Source organism: Delphinus delphis, chromosome 13 (assembly GCF_949987515.2).
Source record: "Delphinus delphis chromosome 13, mDelDel1.2, whole genome shotgun sequence".
Classification (NCBI taxonomy): Eukaryota; Metazoa; Chordata; class Mammalia; order Artiodactyla; family Delphinidae; genus Delphinus; species Delphinus delphis.
The window spans coordinates 42,104,544-42,129,970 of record NC_082695.1 but is presented as its reverse complement, the minus strand read 5'-3'; the positions used below and the strand labels follow the sequence as shown (position 1 = coordinate 42,129,970).

Genomic DNA, 25,427 nt, shown 5'->3' with positions numbered 1-25,427 from the left:
ACTGAAATATTGTTTTTAACTACTAAGGCACGTTTGTGTAAACATCAAGACAAGATGATGGCAGCCAGGCTTTCATCTTGAAAGACTTAGTGATGGATTTCGTTTCTGTTCTGAATTCAATAGGTATAGGTTTTCTAAATTGATGTGTTACATTATGTCCAAATATACCAGAGTATTTTTGTCAAGGCTTAGGGTAGTGAAAGACAATTAAATTCCTAAGAGTAACTCCTATTTGTAGGAGTACAAATCATCTTACTTTTATTCTTAGGATGGCTTGAGCCTTTTCATCCTTTAGGCCTCAGTTTAAATATAACCGAGGGGACTTCCCACCCTAACCCACACGAGTGCCTCTGTCACTCTCTCTCAGTTCCCTGTTTGCTAGTCTTTCTTAGTACTTTAATTTTTTTTTTAGCTGTGCCATGTGGCATGTGGGATCTTATTTCCCCAACCAGGAATAGAACCCGTGCCCCTTGCAGTGGAAGGGCAGAATCCTCACTACTGGACCACCAAGGAAGTCCCTGTTAGTGCTTTACATACGTACATATTTGTTTACTTGTTTCTGGTCTCTCAACTCTATCACAGCTGTATCCTAGGTGCCTAGCATAAAGCCTAGCACATAAAATGCACCCAAATTTGCTGAATGAATGAAACTCATGACCTTTTTGTGAAGAGCATTTATTTGAAACATAAATTTTAAAATATGAAAATTTCCTTTATTTTTTCCGATATAGTTTATACATAAACTAAGGGATTGATTTTTGAGCCTCATTAATGTTGGGTAGGATTGATTTTTGAGCCTCATTAATGTTGGGTAACACTTTTAAACTTTTCCTTTGTGTTACATGAAAGTCTAAATTTACACCATAGTAGTAAACCCCACACCAACACATTACACACATTTGCCCATGTCCCTTACAAAATTTGAAAGCTATGGCTTTTGCCTCACACTGATTGGAAGCCTGGTAGCTTGGGCCTAATTTACAAGCCACTAAATATTGCAAAAGAAAAGAGCAAGGGTGCCCTATTTCAAAAGTTAATTCCGAAGATGCAAGTCAGATGAAATCGACCCACATTTCTAACAAGGGTTTATCCTAAGAGGTGAACTCTTCAACTGTGGCCTTTTCAGCCAACTTGGCCGACTGCCCCGAGTGCAGGACACAGCCTTCGTTTCCCGATTTTGCGTCGCGCTTACTTTCCAATTGTTAAGAACGACTGTGTGTGCGCGCGAGACCGTGGACTCGGAGGTGCGCACTGGGGGCGTAGCTGAGCCATTCAAACCAGCGAATCCGCGTTCCCCTCGTCCTCCCAACTCTGCCTCATCTTGGCAGATGCCCCACGGGTTGGCACGAACTCCCGGGTCCTGACTTCCCTCCTCCCATCTCCGGGGTACCCGGACAGCTCGGGGAGGCCACTTCTTCCCCGGAGGGGGTAAGGATGAAGTTGGAAAAACTAAACGCGGTCTACAGCAGAGCGCCGAAACGGAGGCTGAGGGACGCTCCAGCACGCGGAGCGGGAGGAAAGCGGCCCCGCGCGAAAGGGGCGGGCCGGCTCGGGCGCTCGCATTTCCTGTGACAGGGGCTGCCCTAGCCGCTCCCTCTCCCGCGGCGGCGGGACCATTTCCTGAATCGCTGAAACGGAGGGAGGGCTGGGGCGCGGCCCTACCACAAGCGCAGGGGGCCGGGGGGTGGCGCGGAAGGAAAGGTGGAGGAACGGGAGGGCGATCAAGAGCAGGGAAGTTCTGCCGGGGCTGTGGTTCCAAAGTACCGCGCAGAAACTGGACTAGTACGGGCCAGAGTTCCCCGTCCAGGCTGGGCCGGCCGGCTGCCCGTCGGGCGCTGGAGCATCCCCCCTCCCCGCGCTCTCAACGTGGTTCGGCCCGAGAGACCGGCGTCTTTCCCCCAGTTTGCCGTTCACCCGGAGCGCTTGGGACTTGCCGATAGTGGTGACGGCGGCAACATGTCCGTGGCGTTCGCGGCCCCGAGGCAGCGCGGCAAGGGGGAGATCACTCCCGCTGCGATTCAGAAGGTGAAACCGCGTGGGGTCGGAGATGCCAGGCCCTGCCCGCGTTTGGGAGGGACCCGGGGGCCGGGCCGGGAGTCGGCCGGGCTGGGGGCGGAGGCGGGCCTGCTGGGAGGCGGGTGGGTGTGGGAACCCGAGCCGCGGGCTGCGCCCGAGTGGGTGGCTGAAGGGGGCGAACCAGTTCTCTCGAGGAGTCCCGCGCGCGTTTGGGCTCCTTCCTACAGGCACAAAAGCCCAAGCAACTGGCGCCTGATTTCTCTAGGGATGGGGCGGTGTTCGCGCGGCGGGGCGCGTGCACCCGGCGGTGGCGGCCGCGCGAGGAAGGGCTGTTTTCCGCGGCCCGCGCCCCCCGCGCGTCGCTCCGGAGTTACTTTGGCGTCGCCCCGCCCCGCGCGCCGGGGCGGCTCTGTGCAGACCTCACCTAGGGTCGCCGGGGGCCCGAGGGGAAGCCGGAGCGTTGCTGTCTCTCCGCGCAGAGCTGCAAACTCCGGCCGAGTTGGGGAGCTCTCACCAGAACTTGGGGGACGCGGCAGGGAACCTTAGTCGAGGCTCAGGGGCGGGCGAGGGAGAACTCTCTGGATTTCGGGGTTCTCTCGGAGTCCCTCCTCCCTTCCGGATGCACCCCTTACCTCTACAGCTGTAGCGAATACTCATTGATCGCCTACAGCAGGCGCTGAGGCTGCAGTGGTGAGCATGGTCCTTGCCTTCACGGAGCTTACAGTCGAGTAGTGGAGACAGTCTGATTCTCGTGACCAATTGCAGAAGTAGTGATAAATACACAGGGAGCTGTGCTGTCGTTGCTGTTACTTGCCAGTTGGGGACACAAAGATTCTTTATTCTCTACCCCTTGTTGCCTATGAGCAAGGCAGCGTTCTGAGTTTTAGTTAACCAACTTTGAAAAGTTACTTAGAAAATTTTGCAGTTTACCTTAAATATTTCGGTTTTGTTTTATGCACCGGAACAAAGGTGAAAATTGAAGAGAAGTCAACTTCTGGTACCACTCAGGATACAATCCTACGCCCGGTAGATTATGTTAATTGGCTTCTGTTGACTCTCAGGTTCTTTGTAGTGTGGTATTTGACATTTGCCCAACTGTTGCTTTATTTTTATGAACAAACCGGCTTGGCAGTGCCTGAAAATGCAGTGCTTTTCGTGTAGCGAACTGGGCTAAGTCTGCGGCCTGGCAAACAGCTTCAAGTACACATAGGCAAAACGTGTCTCTGGAAGGCTTCGCTTTTTATTTTTGGCCTGTAGAAAAGTTCTGAGTTTTTCTTTTTCTTTTTCTGTAAAGAGTTTTTCTTACATACATCTAAAGATATTTATCATGGGTGATTAATTCAGGAGATGCTGATCAGTTAAAGTTTTCATCCTCAGCTGAGGAGAGAAAAAGGATTCCAAATTAAGTGCCTCATTCTATAGTGTGAGGGATTGATGTTAGGTATGAGACAAATATTCTAATGGTGAAGTTTATTAGGTTGAAGAATCCGAGAAGATAGGTTGTGAAATCGTTAGAGTGGAGATTGTATTAACACATTTTAAAGACAAATTTTTTGGCATCTGATGATTAAGAAGAAAACTGCATTTTTTAGAAGGGCATGTTAATATTTTTTTCCAGCGATATGAATCATATGCACAGTATTTTCTTCTGCATATGATTCATATGCAGAAAAGTCATACTGTTCAATGGGTTTTCATGTTTAGTTAAAAGAATTACATTAACTCAATTAGTGAGAAAGAGTGGTTATGCTATTATACTTCATGCTTTCGTTGAATCCTGGAAGGGTGGGGCAGTTTTAGGAGGAACATCTACTCCTGTCACTTGATAAATCTGAGACCCTGAAATCTTAAGTTGTTTTCACAGGGTAGCAAAGCTGGCACTAAAACTAACTGGCCTTTTAATTGCTACATCAGTGCTTTTTCCTCAGTGCCACTTTGCTTAGATGAATTATTTAACCCTTAAAGCTAGTTTTGCTTTGAATTGTTATAAGATGATAGTATGATAAATTGATATGCTTCTTACTTTTAAACTTTTGGTACAACTAAATTATAAGGTAGGCTCATAGAGTCTGCGATAAATATTACAGTACTTACCTAGAAATTATTGTAATTATTGCATATTTGGAGAATCACAAAACCATGCTGTATAAAACTTGGAAACTAGCCAGCTATCTCCTTAAGCCTCCTGAGTTGAAGTTTTCATGAGCTTATTCTGGATAAAGACAGATTTTTTTTTCACTAAGACAAAGCATTACAATGATGCAAAGCCAACTTGGACTCTTAACTTTCAGTCTTTATTGTTTGTTTTTTTTGGCTGTACCCCACGGCTTGGGGGCTCTTAGCTCCCCTGCCAGGGATTGAACCTGTGCTCTCTGCAGTGGAAGCTCAGAGTCCTAACCACTGGACCATCAGGGAATTCCCTCTTAACTTTTAGTCTTAATAAGGCTAAAACTTCTATTCAGATAGTAGAGGTAATTAAATGTTTGAACAGAAAAGAAACTCCAAATTTTCTGTGCTGAGCTTCAGGTAATAATTCAGAGGGAGAATAATTGAAATAGAAATATTAGGGAATTCCCTGGTGGTCCAATGGTTAAGACTCCATGCTTCCACTGCAGGGGATGCGGGTTCGATCCCTGGTCAGGGAATAAAATCCTGCAAGCCGGGCGGCACTGCCAAAAAAAAAAAAAAAAAAAAATTAAAAAATGTTGATTAAACATGATAACATTTCAGAGGTATAAAATAAGATCTTTTGTGCTGAGCTATATACTATGTATAAAAAAAGTCCTGTGAATTCAGTTCCTGTAGAGATAAATGTTTCTAGAAATCTGAATTTTTTATTAATTGTTGCACTAGATTTACAATAAACTTTTTCTCATTTCAGATGTTGGATGAAAATAACCATCTTATTCAGTGTATAATGGATTATCAGAATAAAGGAAAGACCTCAGAGTGTTCTCAGTAAGATTGATATGAATTTTTTTGTATTTGTTTTTCTGTGTTGGTTAATTTTTTACTTTTCTTTTTAAGAACAGCTTTATTGAGATGTAATTCACATACCATATAATTCACCTATTTTAAAGTGTACAATTCAGTGGTTTTTAGTATATTCATAGAGTTGTACTATTACTTTAATCAATTTTAGAACATTTTCATCATTCCCAAAAGAAACCGTATCCCATTAGCAGTCACTCCCTGTTCTCACTTCCCAATCCCACACCCCTTGTTAATCACTAATTTGTTTTCTGTTTGTGTAGATTTGCTTATTGTGGACACTTCATATTAATGGATTCATTCAATACATGGTTTTTTTTGACTGACTTCTTTCCCTTAGCATAGTGTTTTCAAGATTCATCCATGTTGAAGCTTGTATCAGTATTTCCTTCCTTTTTATTGCTGAATAATCTTCCATGGTATACCACGTTTTATTTATTCATCAGTGATGTTGTTTGGGTTGGTTCCAATTCTTGACTATGATGAATAATGCTGTTGTGAACATTCGTGTGCAATTTTTTGGGTGACTTTTCTTGATTTTTTATAAAAAAAATTTGTTCTTTGGGATGGAGTGGATATCAGTGTTTTTCTAATACTTCTTATCCTGCATTATAAAATAATGACTTCAAATTTGCATAGTCTGATTTGTGGAAAAGTTAGATCTTCACATTTATAAGGTATTTAGTTACATCCATGTACAGTTGGCTCTTGAACAACATGGGTTTAAACTACACAGGTGCACTTCCATGTGGATTTTTTTCAGTAAAGATGTACTGCAGTGCTACATGATCTGCGGTTGGTTGAATATGTGGATGCGGAACCATGGATACTGGGGGCAGACTGTAGAGTTATACTCAGATTTTCAACTGCGCCGGGCTCAGTCCCTCCTACCACTGTGTGCAAAGGTCAGCTGTATGTGGTTGAGAACGCAAAGTTTATGTCTGGTACAGAATTGATTACCACTCATAAGAACCGAACTTCTTACTCTGAAGTGATGATGCGTCTGAAGTAAACGGTATCCCCTAATAGAATCTGGTATAGTGGAACAAATTGAATATTTTATCAAAAGTCTCTAGAACAACACTATCAGTAGGAATATATTGGGAGCCACATAAGTAATTCTACATTTGCTAGTAGGCACATTAAACCAGTAAAAAGAAACATGAAATTAATTTTTATAATATATTTTATTTAACTTACTATTTCTAAAATAATATCTCTTCAATATGTAATCAGTATAAAAATACTAATGAGTTATTTTGTTCTTTTGTTTCATAATAAGTCTTTGGAATCCATGGTGCATCTTACCCTACTAACATGTCATTTTGTACTAGCCACAAGTTCAGTGTGTCTAGTGGCTACTGTATTGGACAACTCAGCTCTGAATATTTTACTCTCGCCATTGTTTTGGGACACATCTATCTTTCCTAGAGATCTCATTGGTCTGCTCTCAGGAAGATTTTTTCAGCAACCCTGGCTCTTTCTCTGTGTGGCTTTCATGCTGTGCTGGTCGCCTGCTGTCATCCAATTAACTCTTTACCTAGTTTTGAGTCCCTCTCCATGACTTTGTCTCTTTCCCCTTTGTTTAAAATTGTTTTTGAATTAAGAAACTTATAAACCATAAAAGTTTGTAGGGATAAAAGTCGCTTTTTTACTTCTCACTCTTATATCTCTCTTCTCTCCACAGAGGTAATTACTTACAATGGTTTAGTACCTATCTTTCAAAACATTTTTCTGTGCATTTACAAATATGTGCTCACATTTATCTAAACACATTTAGACAGGTATTTTAGTTTTCACAGATTAAGGTTTTCTAAATGGAATGGCTGGGTCAAAGACCGTTCTAAATCTCCAAATTACCCTGCAAAGAGATTGTATTGGTTTGCTTTCCTCCCACTAGGTTTCAAGAGTCCTGGTTTTCAACCATATCTTCCAGCAACGGATACTGGCCATCTTTTAAAATTTTTTTACACATCTGATTGGTGAAAAGCGGTATCTCTTTCTAAAACCTTTTATTTTTAAATAATTTCACTCTTATAAAAAAGTTTCAAAGATAGTAGAAGAAATTGCTGTATGCCCTTCACTGAAATGCCTCAGATGTTAACATATTAGTCCACTATGTCATTCACTTCTTCCCCATGTCGTTTTTCTGAAATATTAGAGAAAAAAGTTGCAGGCATGATTCTCTCTTATCTTTGTAACATCCATGTGTATTTCATAAAAACAAGCACAAATTCTTAGAGTCTAATTGTTAAAATCAAGAATTCAGGGACTTCCCTGGTGCTTTAGTGATTAAATACTGTTATCATATTTTCAGACCTTTCAAAAATTTTGCCAATTGTGCCGTTAGTGTATTTTTTCAGTTCCGTGATCCAGTGCAGGATCAGATGTTATATTTAGGTCTGTGTCTTCAGAATACTTTAATCTGTAACTGTCCTTCAGTTTTTCTGTTATCTTTCGTGATGTTGACATTGTTGAGAGTACAGACCAGTTGTTGTGTTATATGTCCCTCATTTTGGGTTGACTGGTGTTTCTCCTTGATTAGACTCATGTTATACACTTTTGGCAGGAGTACCACAGACAAGATGTTGCGTCCTTCTCAGTGCATCCTCAGTAACCGTGTGATAGCAGTTTGTCCCAATATTCAGGGTAACTTTGGCTACTTCGTTAAGGTGGTGCCTGCCAGGATCTCTACTGTAAAGTTACTATTTCTTCCTTTGTTATTTCTGTGTATGTGTTGGGGAGATACCTTGAGACACACATAACCCTGTTTCTTAGCCTATTTCCACACATTCGTTTTAACATCCACCAGTGATTCTGGACTAAAACAGTTATTACTGTGGCAGTTGCCAAAAGGTGACTGAACCCATCTTTCCTTCTACAGTTATTTGGAATCCTACTGTAAGGAACAAATTTCCCAGCCCCTGTCCCATTCATTCATTCATTGATTTATATCTGAATGAACTTATGGATTCTTACTGTATTCTCTGGGTTTTAATTTGTTAGTCTATTATTTATTTATTTTCTTTTTCAAATTGTCCCAGATGTTGGCCACTGGGAGCCCCTCATGCTGGTTTCTTGACTTGTCTCTATTATTTTTTGAGCATTTAAAAAATTTCTTGTATGACAGAATGTTCCAGGCTCCTCTTGTACTTTTTTCTGCCCCAGTCTGGAATCATTTCTCCAAGCCCTAGTTCTTTTTTTGGAGAATAATATTTAGAAATTAAGATCTGGATGCTAGGATATCTTAATTTCTAATCACTTGTACATTTTGCATTTTATGTGACCATTGCCACTTCTTTTATGTATATTTTCTTTGATGAATCTTGTCTGTTTATATGTGAAAATTTCTTTTAAGAAATTACAACTGTGGATAATCATCAGTGGTTAGGAGATCACTGCCTCATGTCAGCCATGGAATGATAACAACTGAGCGGCACTGATTAGAATAATTATTTTCACTTACGGCTTTTTTTCTTCTTTTTACTACCTTTATCCAGCTCCTCCTCTTCCCCGCCCCCCACCACTGGTAACCACACATCTGATCTCTTTTTCTGTGAGTTTGTCTGTTTTTGTTATTCTGTTATTCTTTTTGGGGGGCTGCACTGTGCAGCATGTGGGATCTTAGTTTCCTGACCAGGGATCGAACCTATGGCCCCTGCGGTGGAAGCGCTGAGTCTTAACTGCAGGACGGCCAGGGAAGTCCCTGTCCGTTTGTTTTTGAAGTATAACTGACCTACATCACTATGCTAGTTCTTGGTGCACAACATAGTGATTTGACATATCTATATGTTACAAAATGGTCATCACACCTGTGGTCTTTTAAAATGCCAGGTAAAGCCACGGGCATAGGACTGGTTCAATTTCCTATAGGCCCTAGCAGTACGTGACAGGGATAAGACATGTTCAGATGTAGAACCCACTTTTCCAACTTGTCGGCAAAAGTTTATACTGTCTTATTCTTCATAGTCTTCAGCTTTTTTGTGTATGTGATCATTTTCCCCTTCTCTGCCTATTGGCATAGACCTCATTTGATCACATATATGTATAAATGGGGCTTAAATTGATTTAGGTAGAATCTTAAATTTTGCCCTTTCTGTTGTATTTAATTTCATTCTTAGAGTTCTTCATATACTCTTTCTTTCTCAAGTTGTCAGAATTGGTTTGTGAGTGAAGAAAAAAAAATTCTCCTCTCAACATTAATAAATGTTCTTGTTTCTCACAGGAGAAGTGAAAGGAGAATAAAGAGAAACATCAATGACAGCCATCTGGGAATTGATAGTTCAATTTTATTTATTTATTTATTTATATTTTTGGCTGTGTTGGGTCTTCGTTTCTGTGCGAGGGCTTTCTCTAGTTTTGGCGAGTGGGGGCTACTCTTCATTGCGGTGCGCGGGCCTCTCACTGTCGTGGCCTCTCTTGTTGCGGAGCTCAAGAACAGGGCTCGAACCCGGGTCGTCTGCATTGGCAGGCAGATTCTCAACCACTGCGCCACCAGGGAAGCCCAAGTTCAACTTTAATTAAACAGTTCAACTTTAATTAAACAGTTCCTTAAGATGTGATAACTGCCTGAAGCAGTGTTTTTTGTTTTTTTTTTTTTTTGCGGTACGCGGGCCTCTCACTGTTGTGGCCTCTCCCGTTGCGGAGCACAGGCTCCGGACGCGCAGGCTCAGTGGCCATGGCTCACGGGCCCAGCTGCTCCGCGGCATGTGGCATCTTCCCGGACCGGGGCACGAAACCGTGTCCCCTGCATTGGCAGACGGCCTCTCAACCACTGTGCCACCAGGGAAGCCCTGAAGCAATGTTTTTTAAAATCAAAAGTAACTTTATTTTTATGAAAGCAGTATAGGCATTGTAGAAAATTAGAAAACACAGATATTTAAAATTTAGAGAACGAACAACATATTCTCACCACCCAAAGATTTTTCACTGGTAACATCTTTGGATATATTACTCTACCCTTATCTACACACACACACACACACACGCTCACACTCACACTCACTCTCACTCTCATATAAGTCAGTGAATCACCTGTAGAGCTCATATGCCCAGATCCTCTTCCCTTTAAATTCTGACAACTTATATGTAAGAATATATTATTGCTCTCTTGTGGTGTTTGGTTTGAGCATTTTCTAAATCATCCCATGTATTTGCTTAAATCAGCCCTTATTTTTTGTATTTCAGGGTGAGTGCACCTATTTCAGAGTGTGTTATAAACAGTTCTCAAGTGAAAAATTTTTGTTCATCATAGTGTAAATGAATTTAGTTTTAAATCTCTAGTTAGGAAGTTAACTTTTATTCTATAAATTGTATTTGTGTTGACCTAAAAATACACTGTTCATAGCTTCTAGGTAAAAGTTTCTTTTTCAAAATGAAATCTGACTTTTTTGGATTCATTTTGTAATTATATCAATAAATTTAATGGTGGTTATTTTACTTTATTCGAGGTAATTCATGTAGTGGCTCTTAGTGGAATCTTTGGGAAGTGAACTGCCTCTCATTTAATAGGTTAATAATTAAGGGTATCTGGAAGTATCTGCCAGTATGTATGAGGAAGTTACCATCATGAAATATAAAATGTCGAATATATTTTATATCTTCCCTTTGCTTACATACTGTTTTCTTTTGTTAACGTATACGTTTTTAGAAATAATAAGCATATAAAAACTGCTTCAGTGACAAATTAATAGTATTTATAGAATTTAAAAAAAGTTTCTCAGGAAAATGTTTAATATTTGTAGAAGAATCTTAGAATAAGCTTATTTGATGAGTGCTGTAAAAAGAATGCAGTTTTTACAAGAAGAAACCCTACTGAAGTTACAAAAGACCATTAAAAACGATCATTTTTACTTACCCCCTTACATTAGGTAAAAAGATTTGGAGCTTTTGGGACAATTGTAGAAATTTGACTGGTTTCTGTGGATTCGATGGTAATATTGTATCAGTATTCATTTCCTTGTTATGATGGTTGTATTGTAGTTATATAGGGGAATGTCCTTGTTTTTGGGAAATTGACACTGAAGTGTTAGAAGTAATGGGGTATTATGCCGGTAACTGACTCTCGATGGTTTTGGAAAAAAGTGTGTCGTTGCATGCACGTGTATGTTGGTGTAGGTGTTTAGAGATAGTGTAAGACAGATGTAAGATGCTGACAGTTGGGGAGCGTGGGAGAAAAATATTTGGGAGTTCTTCATACTATTCTTGAAACTGTAAGTTTGAGAGTATTTCAAGATTAAAAATTAAGATTTGATAGTTGGGGAAATGTCTTTAAAGTATTTCATAAAAGTTGCTATATTTATAGATATTTAGAACCACAAGGACTTTAGAGATCTACCCTCACTGCCATATTTTTTTAAATAAATTTATTTATTTTTGTCTGCGTTGGGTCTTCGTTGCTGGGCGCGGGCTTTCTTTAGTTGGGGCGAGCAGGGGCTACTCTGTTGCAGTGCACGTGCTTCTCATTGCAGTGGCTTCTCTTGTTGTGGAGCACGGGCTCTAGGCGCGCAGGCTTTGGTAGTTGTAGTACGCGGACTCAGTAGTTGTGGCTCGCGGACTCTAGAGTGCAGCCTCAGTAGTTGTGGCGCAGGGGCTTAGTTGCTCCACGGCATGTGGGATCTTCCCGGACCAGGGCTCGAACCCGTGTTCCCTGCATTGGCAGCAGATTCTTAGCCACTGTGCCACCAGGGAAGTTCCTGCCATTATTTTATAAATGAGGCCTCAAGCGTGTGGCAGATTAAACAGTATTTTAACACTGGCTTACCGAGGACCAATAAGCATGAGTAGAATTTTCTTAAAGGGTCATGAGTAAGCCATAGTCTCTGAGTAAAGTTGGTATTTTTATTTTTGATAGGGCAGTCAGCAAATCTCATATCTGAGTACATGTGATAGAGCCATACTAATATTCAGAAGAAAAGAAAAACTTGAAAGAGCAGCCTTTGCAATGGGTTACATGTTCTAATGGCTGGTTGGTTTTTTAAAGATGGCAAGATTGTAGAATCCTGTATCTTAAATTCCATTCAAGATGTCTATGGAATAATGAAGTAGTTCCAGCTAGTGGTGCCTGTTAGTGCTGTTTGAAGAATTTCAATGACATAATTAACCATTATGAATAATTCAGTGCAAAATAATAATTCTTGGTCCTTGTTTGTTTAAGGATCCCTATAACAATATATCATGTCTGATTGAGCAACATAGTGTATATGTGAGGAGGAGCATTAAGAACTTAGACTTGTTTTTAAACAACAACAAAAAAACAAAAACAAAGAAACAAGGAAACCTTGGGAAGTGTTGGATATATCTGTTACCTCCATGGTGGTGATGTTTTCACTGGTGTTCGTGTATGTCCAAGCTCATCAAATTGTACACATTAAATACGTGAAGTTCTTTATATATATCAGTTATATCTCAATAAATTTATAAAAAAACAAACAAGCAAACTATAAAAGTATGATCTTGTTGGTGAAGAAACTTTAAGTTCAGTGAGAAATAAGTTTTTTCCTCCCTAATAAGAAAACAGTAGTGAAACCAGTTTTTCCAGCAGGATATAAATAATGCAGCGAAGAATTTACTAGGATTCCTCTTAAGGGTGTCTGTCTTAGAAAATTACTTCATTTGGGATCCATATTAGAAGACTCTATTTAGCTGAATAAAGTTCTTTTGACTTATTTTCATTATTTTAATTTGTATAGTATTTATTAGTAAATGAAATTCTAAAAGCTTAATTTGATGCACGTTTTACGTTTGTATTATTTTGTGGGTTTACCAGCACTAGTAATTGGATCACTACTAATTTCAATCTGGTTTCATCTGAGTTAATTTTTTAAATTATGAAGAGTGGCTTAGCAAAATTAATTCATAGGTAAGTAAGATCACAATAAACATGTTTAACCACTTGACTCTGATAATGAGAATTTGCTTTATTTTTTAAAGTTAATTTGCAGTGTTGTTGGTGTTGGTGTCCTATTATTTCCTCCATCCCGGTGCTTTAGCATATAACTTTTTTCTTTTGTTTGTAATTGGAGATGCCTCTTTATTGTCCTCTCTATACGTCCTGATAGATGGGCAGCATAACCACGGCAGGCATAGATTGTTGGTCACTGCTGCAGGAATGAGAAGGGAAAAAATGTGTGGTTTCCACCTCCTTTCTGACATTTTAGCAGAGCGTGTTGACTGTACTTGGCTTTGAGGTTTTTGGCAACACGAAAATGGCAGAGGGAAGGGAATAAGCATATCAGTTTTGTTGATTCCTTCATTCTAGATCTCTTTGCATATGTTATATGTGTGGAGCCAGTACCTGTCTCAGTTATTCCATTTACTATGCTGTACAATCTTGTACAAGTTACTAACCTTTCTAAACCTCAATTTCTTTATCTGTGAAATGGAGAAAATAAGAATCTTCACTTCATAGTGTTGGTCTGAGGATTAAATCGGATGTTTAAGTATGTAAAACAACTATAGCAATATCTAGCACATGGTAAGAGCTCCGTGTTTATTATTGTCTTTGAACATACTTATTTGGAATTATTTTGCAGAGGAACTAGGAAAAATTGAAGTGCTGTTGATGTTCAGGTAACAGAAATCACTCATTAAACTTGAGGAATAAAATGCTGTTTGTATAATATGTAAGCAGATAGGAAGAAAATTATTTTTTAATATTGATATTTGTTTTGTTTTAATAGGTATCAACAGATGCTGCATACAAACTTGGTCTACCTTGCTACAATAGCAGATTCTAATCAAAACATGCAGTCTCTTTTACCAGCAGTAAGTACCTTTAAAGTAGTGTGAAGTAGATAATTTTTATAGAGTTCTTTACAGAATAACACATTTTTGTTTGGTGATTCTGAGTTTTGTTTAGCAAATCCTGCCCTCTTCTGAGAACATGAAGATATTCTCCTATATGATCTACAAGCTTTATTATTTTGCCTTCATATTTAATTTGAATTAATTCACCTGGAATTGATTCCCTGACTGAAGAAGTTATATCCATCCATCTATTCACTAACCCACCTATTTATTTATTTATTTATTTATTTATTTAAATGTGTAATTGCACAAATTATTTAGGAACAAATCTGTAATATTTTAAAGCAGATACCCAGCCAATCATATATGTAATTTAATATGCATCTCTGGCAGATAAGGACTATTATCCCACACCACAAAATTAACCAGAATCTCTTAATGTCTTATAATACCCAGGATGTTTTCAATTTTCACCAATTATCTAAAAAACTCGAATGTTTTAATGATTGTTTGCCACAGAATCCAAACAAGGTCCACCTGTTGCATTCGTTGATCTGTGTCTTAAGTTTTTTTTAATCTGTATCAGTTTATATTTTTTATTCTCCATTTATTTGTTGAAGAAACTGGGTCATATATTTTGCAGAACTTCTCACATTTTGGATTTGGCTGATTGTATCCTCGTGGTTCTTTAACGTGTTCCTCCATCTCATCTCTGTTTCCTCTAAACTGATAATTTATAGATTGAGAGGCTCCATTAGAATTAGGTTTAGTTTTATGTTATTTCATTGGTGGCCCCGTGTTTGTGTTGCCTATTGTATCTCGTTAGCAGGGACATATTTTGTTGTCCCGTTTTTAGTGATGTCAGGATTGATCAGTGCACACAGTTGGTATTGGTCTGATCAGTCCATTATAAAGTTCCCCATCTACCTTTCAGTTAGTGGTTTTAGCAGTCATTGGTGCTTGTTGACCAGGTTCGTTGTTTCATTTTAGGATCTAAGAACAATGAGTTTCTAACTTTACAGTTCCTCCTACAATGTACTTCTTTTAAAAAGGAAAATTTCCTTTAATCAAATATTTGGTTATCCTGAAATAGAGAGTTCTATAGGAAAGTCATGATAAAGGCTTGATTCTATTCCTTTATCAATTTTCGGAATAACCAGTTGGTCTCTAGCAACCTGCAAAAGATGACCAAGGATTTTGTCTTTTTTTTATTATCTGAACTTATACATTTTTATATTTTTAATGTGTTTAAATCCATTGAGTCATTTTCTGTGATACTCAAGTTTTCTCACCTGTGGTCAGTGGGTACCCCTTCATTTGGCTCCTGTGTCCTTCTGACATGATTTCGTTATTGTATAGCTTCTTCGCTTCAGAATTTGTGAGAGAGATCAGACTGATTATGTTTTCTGCCCCAGAACTATTCTGCCCCAACTATTTTTCCAACCAGCCTTTTTCCTATGGGAATTGGTATTTAGAAACCACAATTTGGATGTTTGGGGCATTCATTATTACTGAGTTTCCATTTTTTCTTGGCATTTTCAGCAGACAGAGGTAGTAAACACGCTTTTTTAAAAGAAAGAAAATATTAAATTAGTGATATTGCCACTTCAGGAAAAGTTTTTTTACCCAGATTTGATTTTATGTATTAGTATCTCTTCTGTCTTACTCTAAAAATCTTGATACCTCAATGACGTTATTATAGTCACTTGTTTGCTTTATACTACTATATATGTAACATAATTTCAATATAACAATACCAGGATTGCCGCTAACAATAATATGGTTGTCCTTAGATATATCTCACTAGGGATATATAATGAATAAATTTAGTTTTGAATCTGAAAGAATGTTAATGTGATTTTTTGCCATGGATTTCATTATCAGCTAGTATGAGCAATAGATTTGATTTCATTTGCTTCCAGGTAGATAATTCTCTCCCAGCATTATCTGTTAGAAAAATAAAACAAAATGTCTTTTCTCTATTTTGTCATGCCACTTGATATTATATATCAAGTGTCCATATATGTGCGGGTCTGTGTCTAATCTCTCTATTCTGTTCCATTGGCCAGTTTTTATAAATTCCACTATCTTGTCACAGTTGTCATAGTCCAATAAGTCTTGATGTATGTTAGAGAAGTTCTTTACTTATTCCTTATATTCCTTATTTTTTTCAAGAATATCTTGTGTACTGATCCTTTGCATTTCCATATACACTTAAACATCAGCATGTCCAACATAATCCGCTTGTGATTTTCATTGAGGTGAACTTGACTATAAATCAATTTGGGGAGAATTGATGTCTCTACAATACTGAGTCTTTCAAATCATGATCATTGCATGTATTTTGATTTATTTAGTCCTTTACTATCTGTCAATAAAGTTTTGTGATTTTCCTGCAAAGGAAATTTACACATCTCTCTCCTGCAGAGACATTTACACATCTCTCTGGATTTATTGCTAAGTACCTCGTATTTTTGAGGCAATTTGAAATGGAATCGTTGTTTTTTAAGTTTTATTTTGTAACTGTGATTACAGTTTACATAGAAACTCAATTGATTTTGAATCTCACAGCCTTGTTCAACTCTTACTTCTAACAATTTTTCTGTAGATACTTCCAGTTTTCTATATTCACGAACATATTTGTGAATAATGAGTTTTGTTTTTTCTTGCCAATCCTTACACCTTTTATTTCTTTCTCTTGCCTTACTTCTCTGGCTAGGACCTCCAGTACATTCCTGAATAGAAGTGGTGATAGAGGACATCTTAATCTTGTTCCTGATCACAAAGGGAAAGCTTTCACTGTTTGACCATTATGTATGATGCTTGCTGTAGTTTTTTTTGTGGATACCTTTTATCAGGTTAAGGAAGTTCCCTTTCGTTTCTGTTGTGCTAATAGTTTATATATTGAATGGATGTTAAATTTTATTAAATACTTCTATTACATCTAATGAGGTGATCATAGTTTTTTCTTTAATCTGTTAATGTGGTGAATTACATTGATTTACTTCTCAATGCTCAGTCAGTCTTGGATTTTTGTAATTAACCTACTTTTTCATGACCCACTTGGTCATGGTCTTTTTAAAAAAATTGCTGTATTCAGTTTGTTAAATTTTTGATCAAGATTTTTATGGCTGTTCATGAGTGTCATTGATTTTTAATTTTCTTTTCTTATAATGCCTTTGTCTGTTTTTTATTTTGAGGTTATGCTGGCTTCATAAAATGACCTGCAGAATTTTCCCACTTTTTCTTATCTGGAAGAATTTGCAGAGTATAACCGTTTCCTAAATGATTGGTGTAATTCTTTAGAAAAGCCATTTGGATCTGAAATTTTCTTTGTGAGGCTTTTATTTACTGACTCAATTTCTTTATGGTTATAGGACAGTTTATACATTTCTATATCTTATGAGGTAGCTATTTTGGTAAATTGTGCTTTTTAACATTTTATCCAGATTTTCAAATTTATTGACATAAAGTTTGTGAAATAATCTCTTTTTTCTAATGTCTGTGGGATCTGTAGTGATAGTTTATTTTCTTCTTAATGTGGTTTATTTGTGTCTCCTCGTTAAAAAATTTTTTTGATCACTGTTGCCACGTATTTATTGTATTTTCTTCTTTTAGTCTTTAAAGCGTCAGTTTTTGACTTTCTCTGTTGCAGCATTTCTCAAACTTTTTGTTCACAGAACCCCATTATGTTATACTTAAACATTACTGAGCACTCTGAGGAGTTTCATGTGAGTTATATACACTGATATTATTGATTATATTTTACTTATTACACTAATATTCATTTAAAATGAACAACAGTAAACCCATTGCATGTTAATATAAATAACATTCTTTAAAGGAAAAATAACTGTATCTTTGAAAAAAATTTAGTGAGTTAAATGACACTTTAATAATTTTGCAAATTTCTTTTAACTGGCTTAATAGGAAACATCTGTATTCTCATATCTACTTCTGGATTCAATCTAGCATATGTTTTGGTTGAAGTAGAAGAAAATCCAGTCCCACACAGATGTGAAATTTGAAAAGGGAAGAATATTTTTAGCCTTTTTAGGTTGTGGATAATCTGTGATAGTATAGCAGATCTCAGCAAGTGTTTTTTAAAGGTTAGTTGCAGTATGGAATCTGAAATTATATCAGTACATTTTTCTTATTCTGGTACATTAAAGTTCATTGGTCTGTTTTGCATTCTGTATGGATCTTTTACTCATGTGTGATTTCATAACATCATGCTTTGGTCATTTGGAAAATAATAAGTTCACTTAGTTATGCACCTTTTCCAAATACTGATATATTTCATTATATGATACCAAAAAATTGGTGATTTTTTGAAATCACCACCAATCTAATCAGAAAGGTCTCTTAAGTACTGGGATGTTGTCAAGCTCAAGACAGTAAATCTTAGTTTGCCAAATTCCCAGTTCTTCCTTGAAAAGTCAAATTTGATCATTCGCAGAAAATGCCATCAGTTGTTTTCCAGGCTCACGGTGTTCAGTTTTGAGGAAATGTCTGCCAAATACCCAAGCCTGGATAAGTATAATTTGGCTAGATATTGTTCTTTTGTTTGTTTTTTTTTTGCGGTACGCGGGCCTCTCACTGCTGTGGCCTCTCCCGTTGCGGAGCACAGGCTCCGGACGCGCAGGCTCAGCGGCCATGGCTCACGGGCCCAGCTGCTCCGCGGCATGTGGGATCTTCCCGGACCGGGGCACGAACCCGTGTCCCCTGTATCGGCAGGTGGACTCTCAACCACTGCTCCACCAGGGAAGCCCTAGATATTGTTCTTTTAAGTAAAATTGGTGTTCCATGAAAACAGTGCCTAAATCAGCAAGCAGCACAATCACAAAGTGTTTTCATTTTACTTTGATTTGCAGCAGATATGTTTATTATTTTCACATTTTGTCACACAGAATATTTAACTGACACGGAGAATTTAATAAATGAATAATTTTTACTGCTTCGTCAAGGACATTCTTAAGTGAAAATGACTTTTTCTTTCTTTAACTGCTAGTCTGGGGCAGTCAATAGTACGATGATTTACAGTAGAGTTTGATACCTTGATATATGCCAAGGCTCCATCAGTGACATCCACTTTTGCTTTTGCACCATGATGTTGTAAATATCAACATAGCCTAAAAGACAAACATCATCTTAGTATTATTATGGAAATAGTTTTGTCCTTTTAGATTCCCTAAAAGAATCTTGAGAAGCAGACTTTGTGACCATTACTCTTTTGTACGTTTTTGGATATGATTAATTTCTGATCTCATCTTTATTATTTCATTTTATTTTCCTTCAGTGTATTTTGCTGTCCTTTTTCTGAGTTTTAAGATGAATGCCTTCTTCATCAGTTTTAATCCTTCCATACTAATACATGCATTTGAAGGGTGTAAATTTCTGTCTAATTAGTTCTGTTATGTAGTATATTCATATTTATTCAGTTCCAAATAGTTTATAATTTCCGTTGTTATTTCTTCTTTTTACATGGGTTGATAAATATATTAGTTTGCAAACATAGGGAGATTTTATTGTTTTCTTTTTCTTAATGATTTCTGACTTCTTTGCATTGTGGGTAGGTAACACTTTGTATGCTTTCAGTTCTTGGGAATTCTTTGAGATTTGTTTTACAATCCAGCATATGGTCAGTTTTAACAAATGTTCTATGTATTCTTTAGCCCCTGAGTGCAGAGTCCTGTATATGTTCACTAGTTCAGGTGTGTTAATCTTGTTTGAATCTTCTGCATAGCCTTACTGAATTTTTTTTTTTAACTTTGTGATGTTTCATTTGTGTGTTTGTTCTATCAGTTACTGAGAGGTGTATGTTTAAAATGTCCAAGTATAGTTGTGGATTGACTGTTTTTCCTTGTAAATCTTTCGAGTTTATTACATTTTGAGGCACTGTAGTGGATGCATGTATGTTTAGAAATGTTATAGCTTTCTGGTTCTTTGTAACATGTCATTATGAAGTATCCCTCCTTATCTCTAATTATGCTTTTTGTATTAATGTCTGCTTGTCTGGTTTTTGTGTAGCTGAGTCATCTTTCTTTAGCATTTGCATGGTATATCCACCTTTCCATTTCTTTGTGTTAGAGATATGTGTCTTATGAACAGCATGTTGTTTTTTTAAAAAAAATGCAATCCAGCAATCTTTGTTATTTACTTGAAACATCAAATCCATTTACAGTGAACGTAATTGCTTATATATCTTAATTTAAACCTGCCATCATAGAATGCACTTTATTTTTGTCTCATCTGTTTATATTCCTTTTCTTCTGTTCTTTTTGTCTTGATAATTATTTAAAAAAAATTTTTCCCCCACTAGTTTGGAAATTATATACTTATATACTTATTATTATTTTAGAGGTTACTATATAGTTAACAATTCAAGGACCCTCAGATACTTTATTTCAATTAATTCCCTCAATGACTTATCCATTGTGTTACACATTTTAAATCTGTGGATGTTTACTCACAAGTGATTTTTACTTTTTTTTAAAGTTAGTCTTCATTAGGTGATTATCATTGTTACCATTTTTGATGCTTTTCATTCCTCCCTTCATTTACAGCCTTTTCTCTCAGATCATTTCTTTTTTCCTCCCTAGAGAACATATTTCAGTATTTCCTTTTAGCATTGGTTTGGTGGTGACAGATACCTTCAGGTCTTTTTTTGTTTGTTTTTGTTTTTTTGGTGATCTAAAAATGCCTTTTCACTATCATTCTTAAAAGATGTTTTTGCCAGGGACAGGTTTTAGGTTGGCATGTGAGCACATTAAATTAATCATTCTGCTGTTTTCTGGCTTTTATCTATTGACAGTTGAATGTCAGTGTAAACGTTACTATTTTGAAGGCAGTTTGACTGTTTTCTTTGACTGTGTTGAAGATTTTTTGCTTTGTCTAGAGTTTTTTGCAGTTTTACTATGATCTCTCTAGGTGTGCGTTTCTTTTTATTTATCCTGCTTGGTGTTTGTTGAGATTTCTGAAATCTGTGGATTGATATCAGTTTTGGAAAATTCTCAACTGGCTTTCTATATTGGCTAACATGCCCACAGCAAATGTAGCCCCCAAGTTTGGGCCCATGTCTCTAGAATTTTTTTCTTCTGGATCTTGGCCTGTTCATTTCTAACTACTTTGTCTGCTCTTCCATATCTTTAAACATATTTTAAAAGTATTTTCTCCAGCTTTTTTTGTTGTCCGCAGTGGAGGGTTTGAATGACCTAATTTGCTGTTAACCTGTGATTCCTTAGTATTGGAATAGAATTCTGTTTTGCTATCCATAGAATATTAGTTATTTTTAAGGCTTCTTAGATACAACTGTTTCACTGGAGAGAGAACAAACACTTGCAGAAGGACTACTAAGTATTGGGTCCTTTCAATACTTTATTTCATCCTTAGAATTTTTTAAGATATTAGTCCCATTCTATGGTTGAGGAAACTGAGTCTCAGGGTGATTAATGCATCTAGGGACTTGTAGTTGCTAAGTGGTAGCATGGCATTTGAACCCAGGCCTTACTGAAAGCAGTTCATGCATTATGATACCAAGTCATGTTGCTATTAGGATGGAATAGAAATTAAAGTCTGACCCATTTGCTCTTAAGTTTGTGTATCAGGGTAGGACGTGGCTAGATTTTTCAAGAGCTTGAATCTAAATTTTACAACCTGCAGTGTCTTGATTGTTCTACTGTGTTGTTATGGAAATGAATGCCTTGATCATTTTTGTTTCTTTCTTGTCTAGCATTATTCCTGTACTCAGGTGTTAAGTTTAAAAAATAAAGTTAAATGAATGAGTCTGCTTATAGTTTGGGGACTATACTATAGATTTAAGAGGCAGGTTAAGAATTTAGCTTATTAGTGGGAAGCAGCCACATAGCACGGGGAGATCAGCTTGGTGCTTTGTGACCACCTAGAGGGGTGGGATAGGGAGGGTGGGAGGGAGAAGCAAGAGGGAGGGGATGTGGGGATATATGTATACTTATAGCTGATTCACTTTGTTATACAGCAGAAACTAACACACCATTGTAAAGCAATTATACTCCAATAAAGATGTTAAAAAAAAAGAATTTAGCTTATTATCACCATGGTGACCTATAACTCAGTGATTCTTTTTTTTTTTTTTTTGCGGTACGTGGGCCTCTCACCACCGCGGCCCCTCCCGTTGTGGAGCGGACCAGGGCACGAACCCGTGTCCCCTGCATTGGCAGGCGGACTCTCAACCACTGCGCCACCAGGGAAACCCTCTTTTTTTTTTTTTTTTCTCCTGTTCTAGTACATCTGAAAGATGTGACACATTGTGAACATGTTCTCATCAAAACAGTAACGCATTGCACAGGGGTTCTCAAGTCAGGGCACTGAGTGTGAAGAGGGGACGTTCTCCTCCAGATAGTCTTAGAGCCTCGTGGGTGGTTGGGGAATGAGGGTAGTTTGCAGAGTGTTCTCAGGTGATTCTGTTGACCCTTCCGTATCCCTTCTACCCAACCAATTGAGAGTCTCTACGTGACTTATAGTACTGTGCAATTCTGGATTTTGTCATTTTGTCTTGATTTGAAATATTGTCTTCATAATATATGGAAATGTCTTAAAGTCTTAAACATTACAGTTTCTCAGATATGTCCCATATTCTCTCCAGCTTCTATGCAGAACACAAAAATGTTGGGTCATACCACACATCTTGAGATTTAGTTACTCATTTCTCTTGCCCTTCCTCAAGGAGGTGGTAATTATTGAGAAGCCAGTGTGGTAAAATTTAGCTCCCATAGATATTCATTAAGGTGCTGCAAAATCTCTAACTCAGAATTTACTATTCCATTCTCATCTGTTGCTAAGTTATACATTGTTATTGAATTTTTTTCATTTGTTTTTTATAGAGTTTACATTTTTCCCTACAAATCAAATAGGACAGTAAAAATTATTATTTATATTCAGGGAAAGTATTATTTTACCGTCACCTGGTTAAGAACCATTACAAAGGAAAGACACACATTTCATTACAAACCTACCATTGTTTCAGATTCATTTAACACAGTTACTATTTTACATCATATTTTACTAAAGAATACAGTTATTGCCATTTGTGTATTTTGAAATAAAATTTTTCCTTCTTAATATTGGTCAAAGTTTTATTTAAAATGTGTAATCAGGGCTTCCCTGGTGGCGCAGTGGTTGGGAGTCCGCCTGCCGATGCAGCGGACACGGGTTCGTGCCCCGGTCCGGGAGGATCCCACATGCCACGGAGCCGCTGGGCCCATGAGCCATGGCCGCTGAGCCTGCACATCCGGAGCCTGTGCTCCGCAACGGGAGAGGCCACAACAGTGAGAGGCCCGCGTACCGCAAAAATAAATAAATAAAATATGTGATCACATTTTCATTTTAAAAAATGGGTATTTTGAAGGTTAGGTTGCTTGGGAAGCTAAGTTAACAAAGGAAGAGGGGTTTTAGAAAGCCTAGAGATAAATAGATCCTCATAGTAGGGGTAACAACAGAGTTGGACCAATAATAAAAGCGGGGCTAAAGAGGGGGAAAATCAGCAAGAAGGAAACAGTTGGATTAGAAATGAAATAGGAAGAAAGCTGAATTTGAGAAAACTAGAATAGTAGAATACATACAACCAATCTGCCAAAAGGGATAAAATATACTACTTACTAACTGTAGTTTGAGAAATTTTGACCCTGAAAAAGGACTGTATGTTTTAGGGTGATTTTACTGAAGTTTTCCAGAACGGCATTTTTCACTTTATTTAACTGGTTAGTAATGTGCTCATGATTATACATATGCTCAACTTTTAGGTTTTTTAGTGTCCTCCCAAAAGAGGAATTATATATTTATAGTAATATTTCATGTATCTGGAACAAGACCAGATCTAGCAAACTTCTCCTATTTGAAAGAAAGTCAAGAATTAGAAAACCAGGAATAAATGGAAAAAGACCTAAAAGGAGAAAAACAATTTATAAAGCCAGTGTACTAACACTTAGGTATTTTGCTTCTTAGTTTGGGCCCTGGGTGTTCTTTTCTTATTTCAAAGGCATTGTAAGTTTGTAACAGAAACTATTCTTAGTCTTACACATATTTGAACAAGTTTGCTTTTTCAATTTTAAGCCCATAGCCAAAAGCAGCAAATCACACATCAGAACTTGGAGAGTGTATTCCATAGGCAGGCATACTTACAAGCAGTGTACCTGACAGCTGAGGTGGCATTGAAAGAGACCAAATATTTGTACAAAACTGACATAATTCAAAATTTACACTATTCTGACTCCATTTAGTAGAGGTATATAGGGTCCTATCTACCTTGGTAACTGTTGGAGGCATCATTAGAATGTTGGTTTTCAGAGCTGGTATACTTTCTGAAACAACATAAACTATTGACATAATTATTTTCATTATATGAACTAGGAACAATTTTGCCAGTAGAAAATATGACTATATTATGTGTATGTAAGTCCTTCCTACAAATGTACTTTGAAGAAATTGCATTTCTAAGTTTTAGGCTAATATTAGTTATTGTTAGTTTATTTTTGTCATCTGCTAGTATTATGAAGTAGTAAGCACCATTGATTTAAGAAAGAATTATGAGAGAACAATTTAAATTAAAAAAAAGCTTTTATCCATTGATTTAATTTTTCTTTGGGAAAAACTTGGGGAGAAAATAGTCTTTTTATTGTGGTAGTTCATTTTGAAGGCATACAGTCTAGAAATATTTCTACAGAATTAAAAGTTTTAGAACTGGAAGGAGCTTGGATAATCACGTAGTCTAGTGTTTCTTTACCTTGGCTGCACGTTTTAAAAGCTTTTCAGGTGATTCTATTGTGTAACTAGGAATTGAGGATTTTATATTGCTACGCATTTTAAATGGAATATCCAGTGATGTTTGAGGATATGCAAAACTTTGGAAAAATATGATTCCTATTTCTGTAGTATCACCTTCATTTGATGTGTATCATGGCCATTTTTACAGTATGAGAAAGATAATACTTATTCTGTAATGCTGTTAAATGAAGGATTAATTCAGACAATTCATGATGTCCAGTATATAGGAGGTACTCAGTAAATATTGATGGTAATGAAGATGAAGGTAGTACGCAATTGGAATGTGTAAATGGAAAGAGAAGTCAGATTAAGGAGAATTTGAAAGAAGATTAGCAGGTTTCAGTTACTGAATACATATGCAGGATAAGGAAGGAGTTTGGAGACTCGAGTGACATTAATGCCATTCCCTAAGATCGAGTATGTATGCATTTAATTTTCTTTTGTCAGTATGGAAGAAGGCAAAGCATATATTTGTAGAATCAAGTTTTTTTTTAACATCTTTATTGGAGTATAATTGCTTTACAATGGTTTGTTAGTTTCTGCTGTATAACAAAGTGAATCAGCTATATGTATACATATATCCTCATATCCCCTCCGTCTTGCGTCTCCCTCCCACCCTCCCTATCCCACCCCTCTAGGTGGACACAAAGCACGAAGCTGATCTCCCTGTGCCATGCAGCTGCTTCCCACAAGCTATCTATTTTACATTTGGTAGTGTATATATGTCCATGCCACTCTCTTACTTCGTCCCATCTTACCCTTCCCCCTCCTCGTGTCCTCAAGTCCATTCTCTACATCTACGTCTTTGTTCCTGTTCTGCCTGAATGTTCTTCAGAACCGTTTTTTTGGTAAGATTCCATATATATGTGTTA

General features: G+C 37.5%; 1 protein-coding gene across 4 annotated transcripts in view; it reads left to right on the top strand.

The window, feature by feature from the left end:
- Nucleotides 1-1,774: 1,774 nt before the first annotated feature.
- SS18 (SS18 subunit of BAF chromatin remodeling complex) overlaps nt 1,775-25,427 on the top strand; it is a 75,420-nt gene continuing 51,767 nt past the window's right edge. For 2 of the 4 annotated variants that reach the window (XM_060028824.1, XM_060028823.1), the window contains exons 1-3: nt 1,775-2,025; nt 4,898-4,974; nt 13,689-13,773. In XM_060028824.1, the coding sequence (XP_059884807.1) occupies nt 1,957-2,025; nt 4,898-4,974; nt 13,689-13,773 (231 nt within the window). In that variant the 5' untranslated portion in view covers nt 1,775-1,956. The remainder of the gene's footprint in view (nt 2,026-4,897; nt 4,975-13,688; nt 13,774-25,427) is intronic. The other 2 variants (XM_060028822.1, XM_060028821.1) reach the window with 1 other exon arrangement.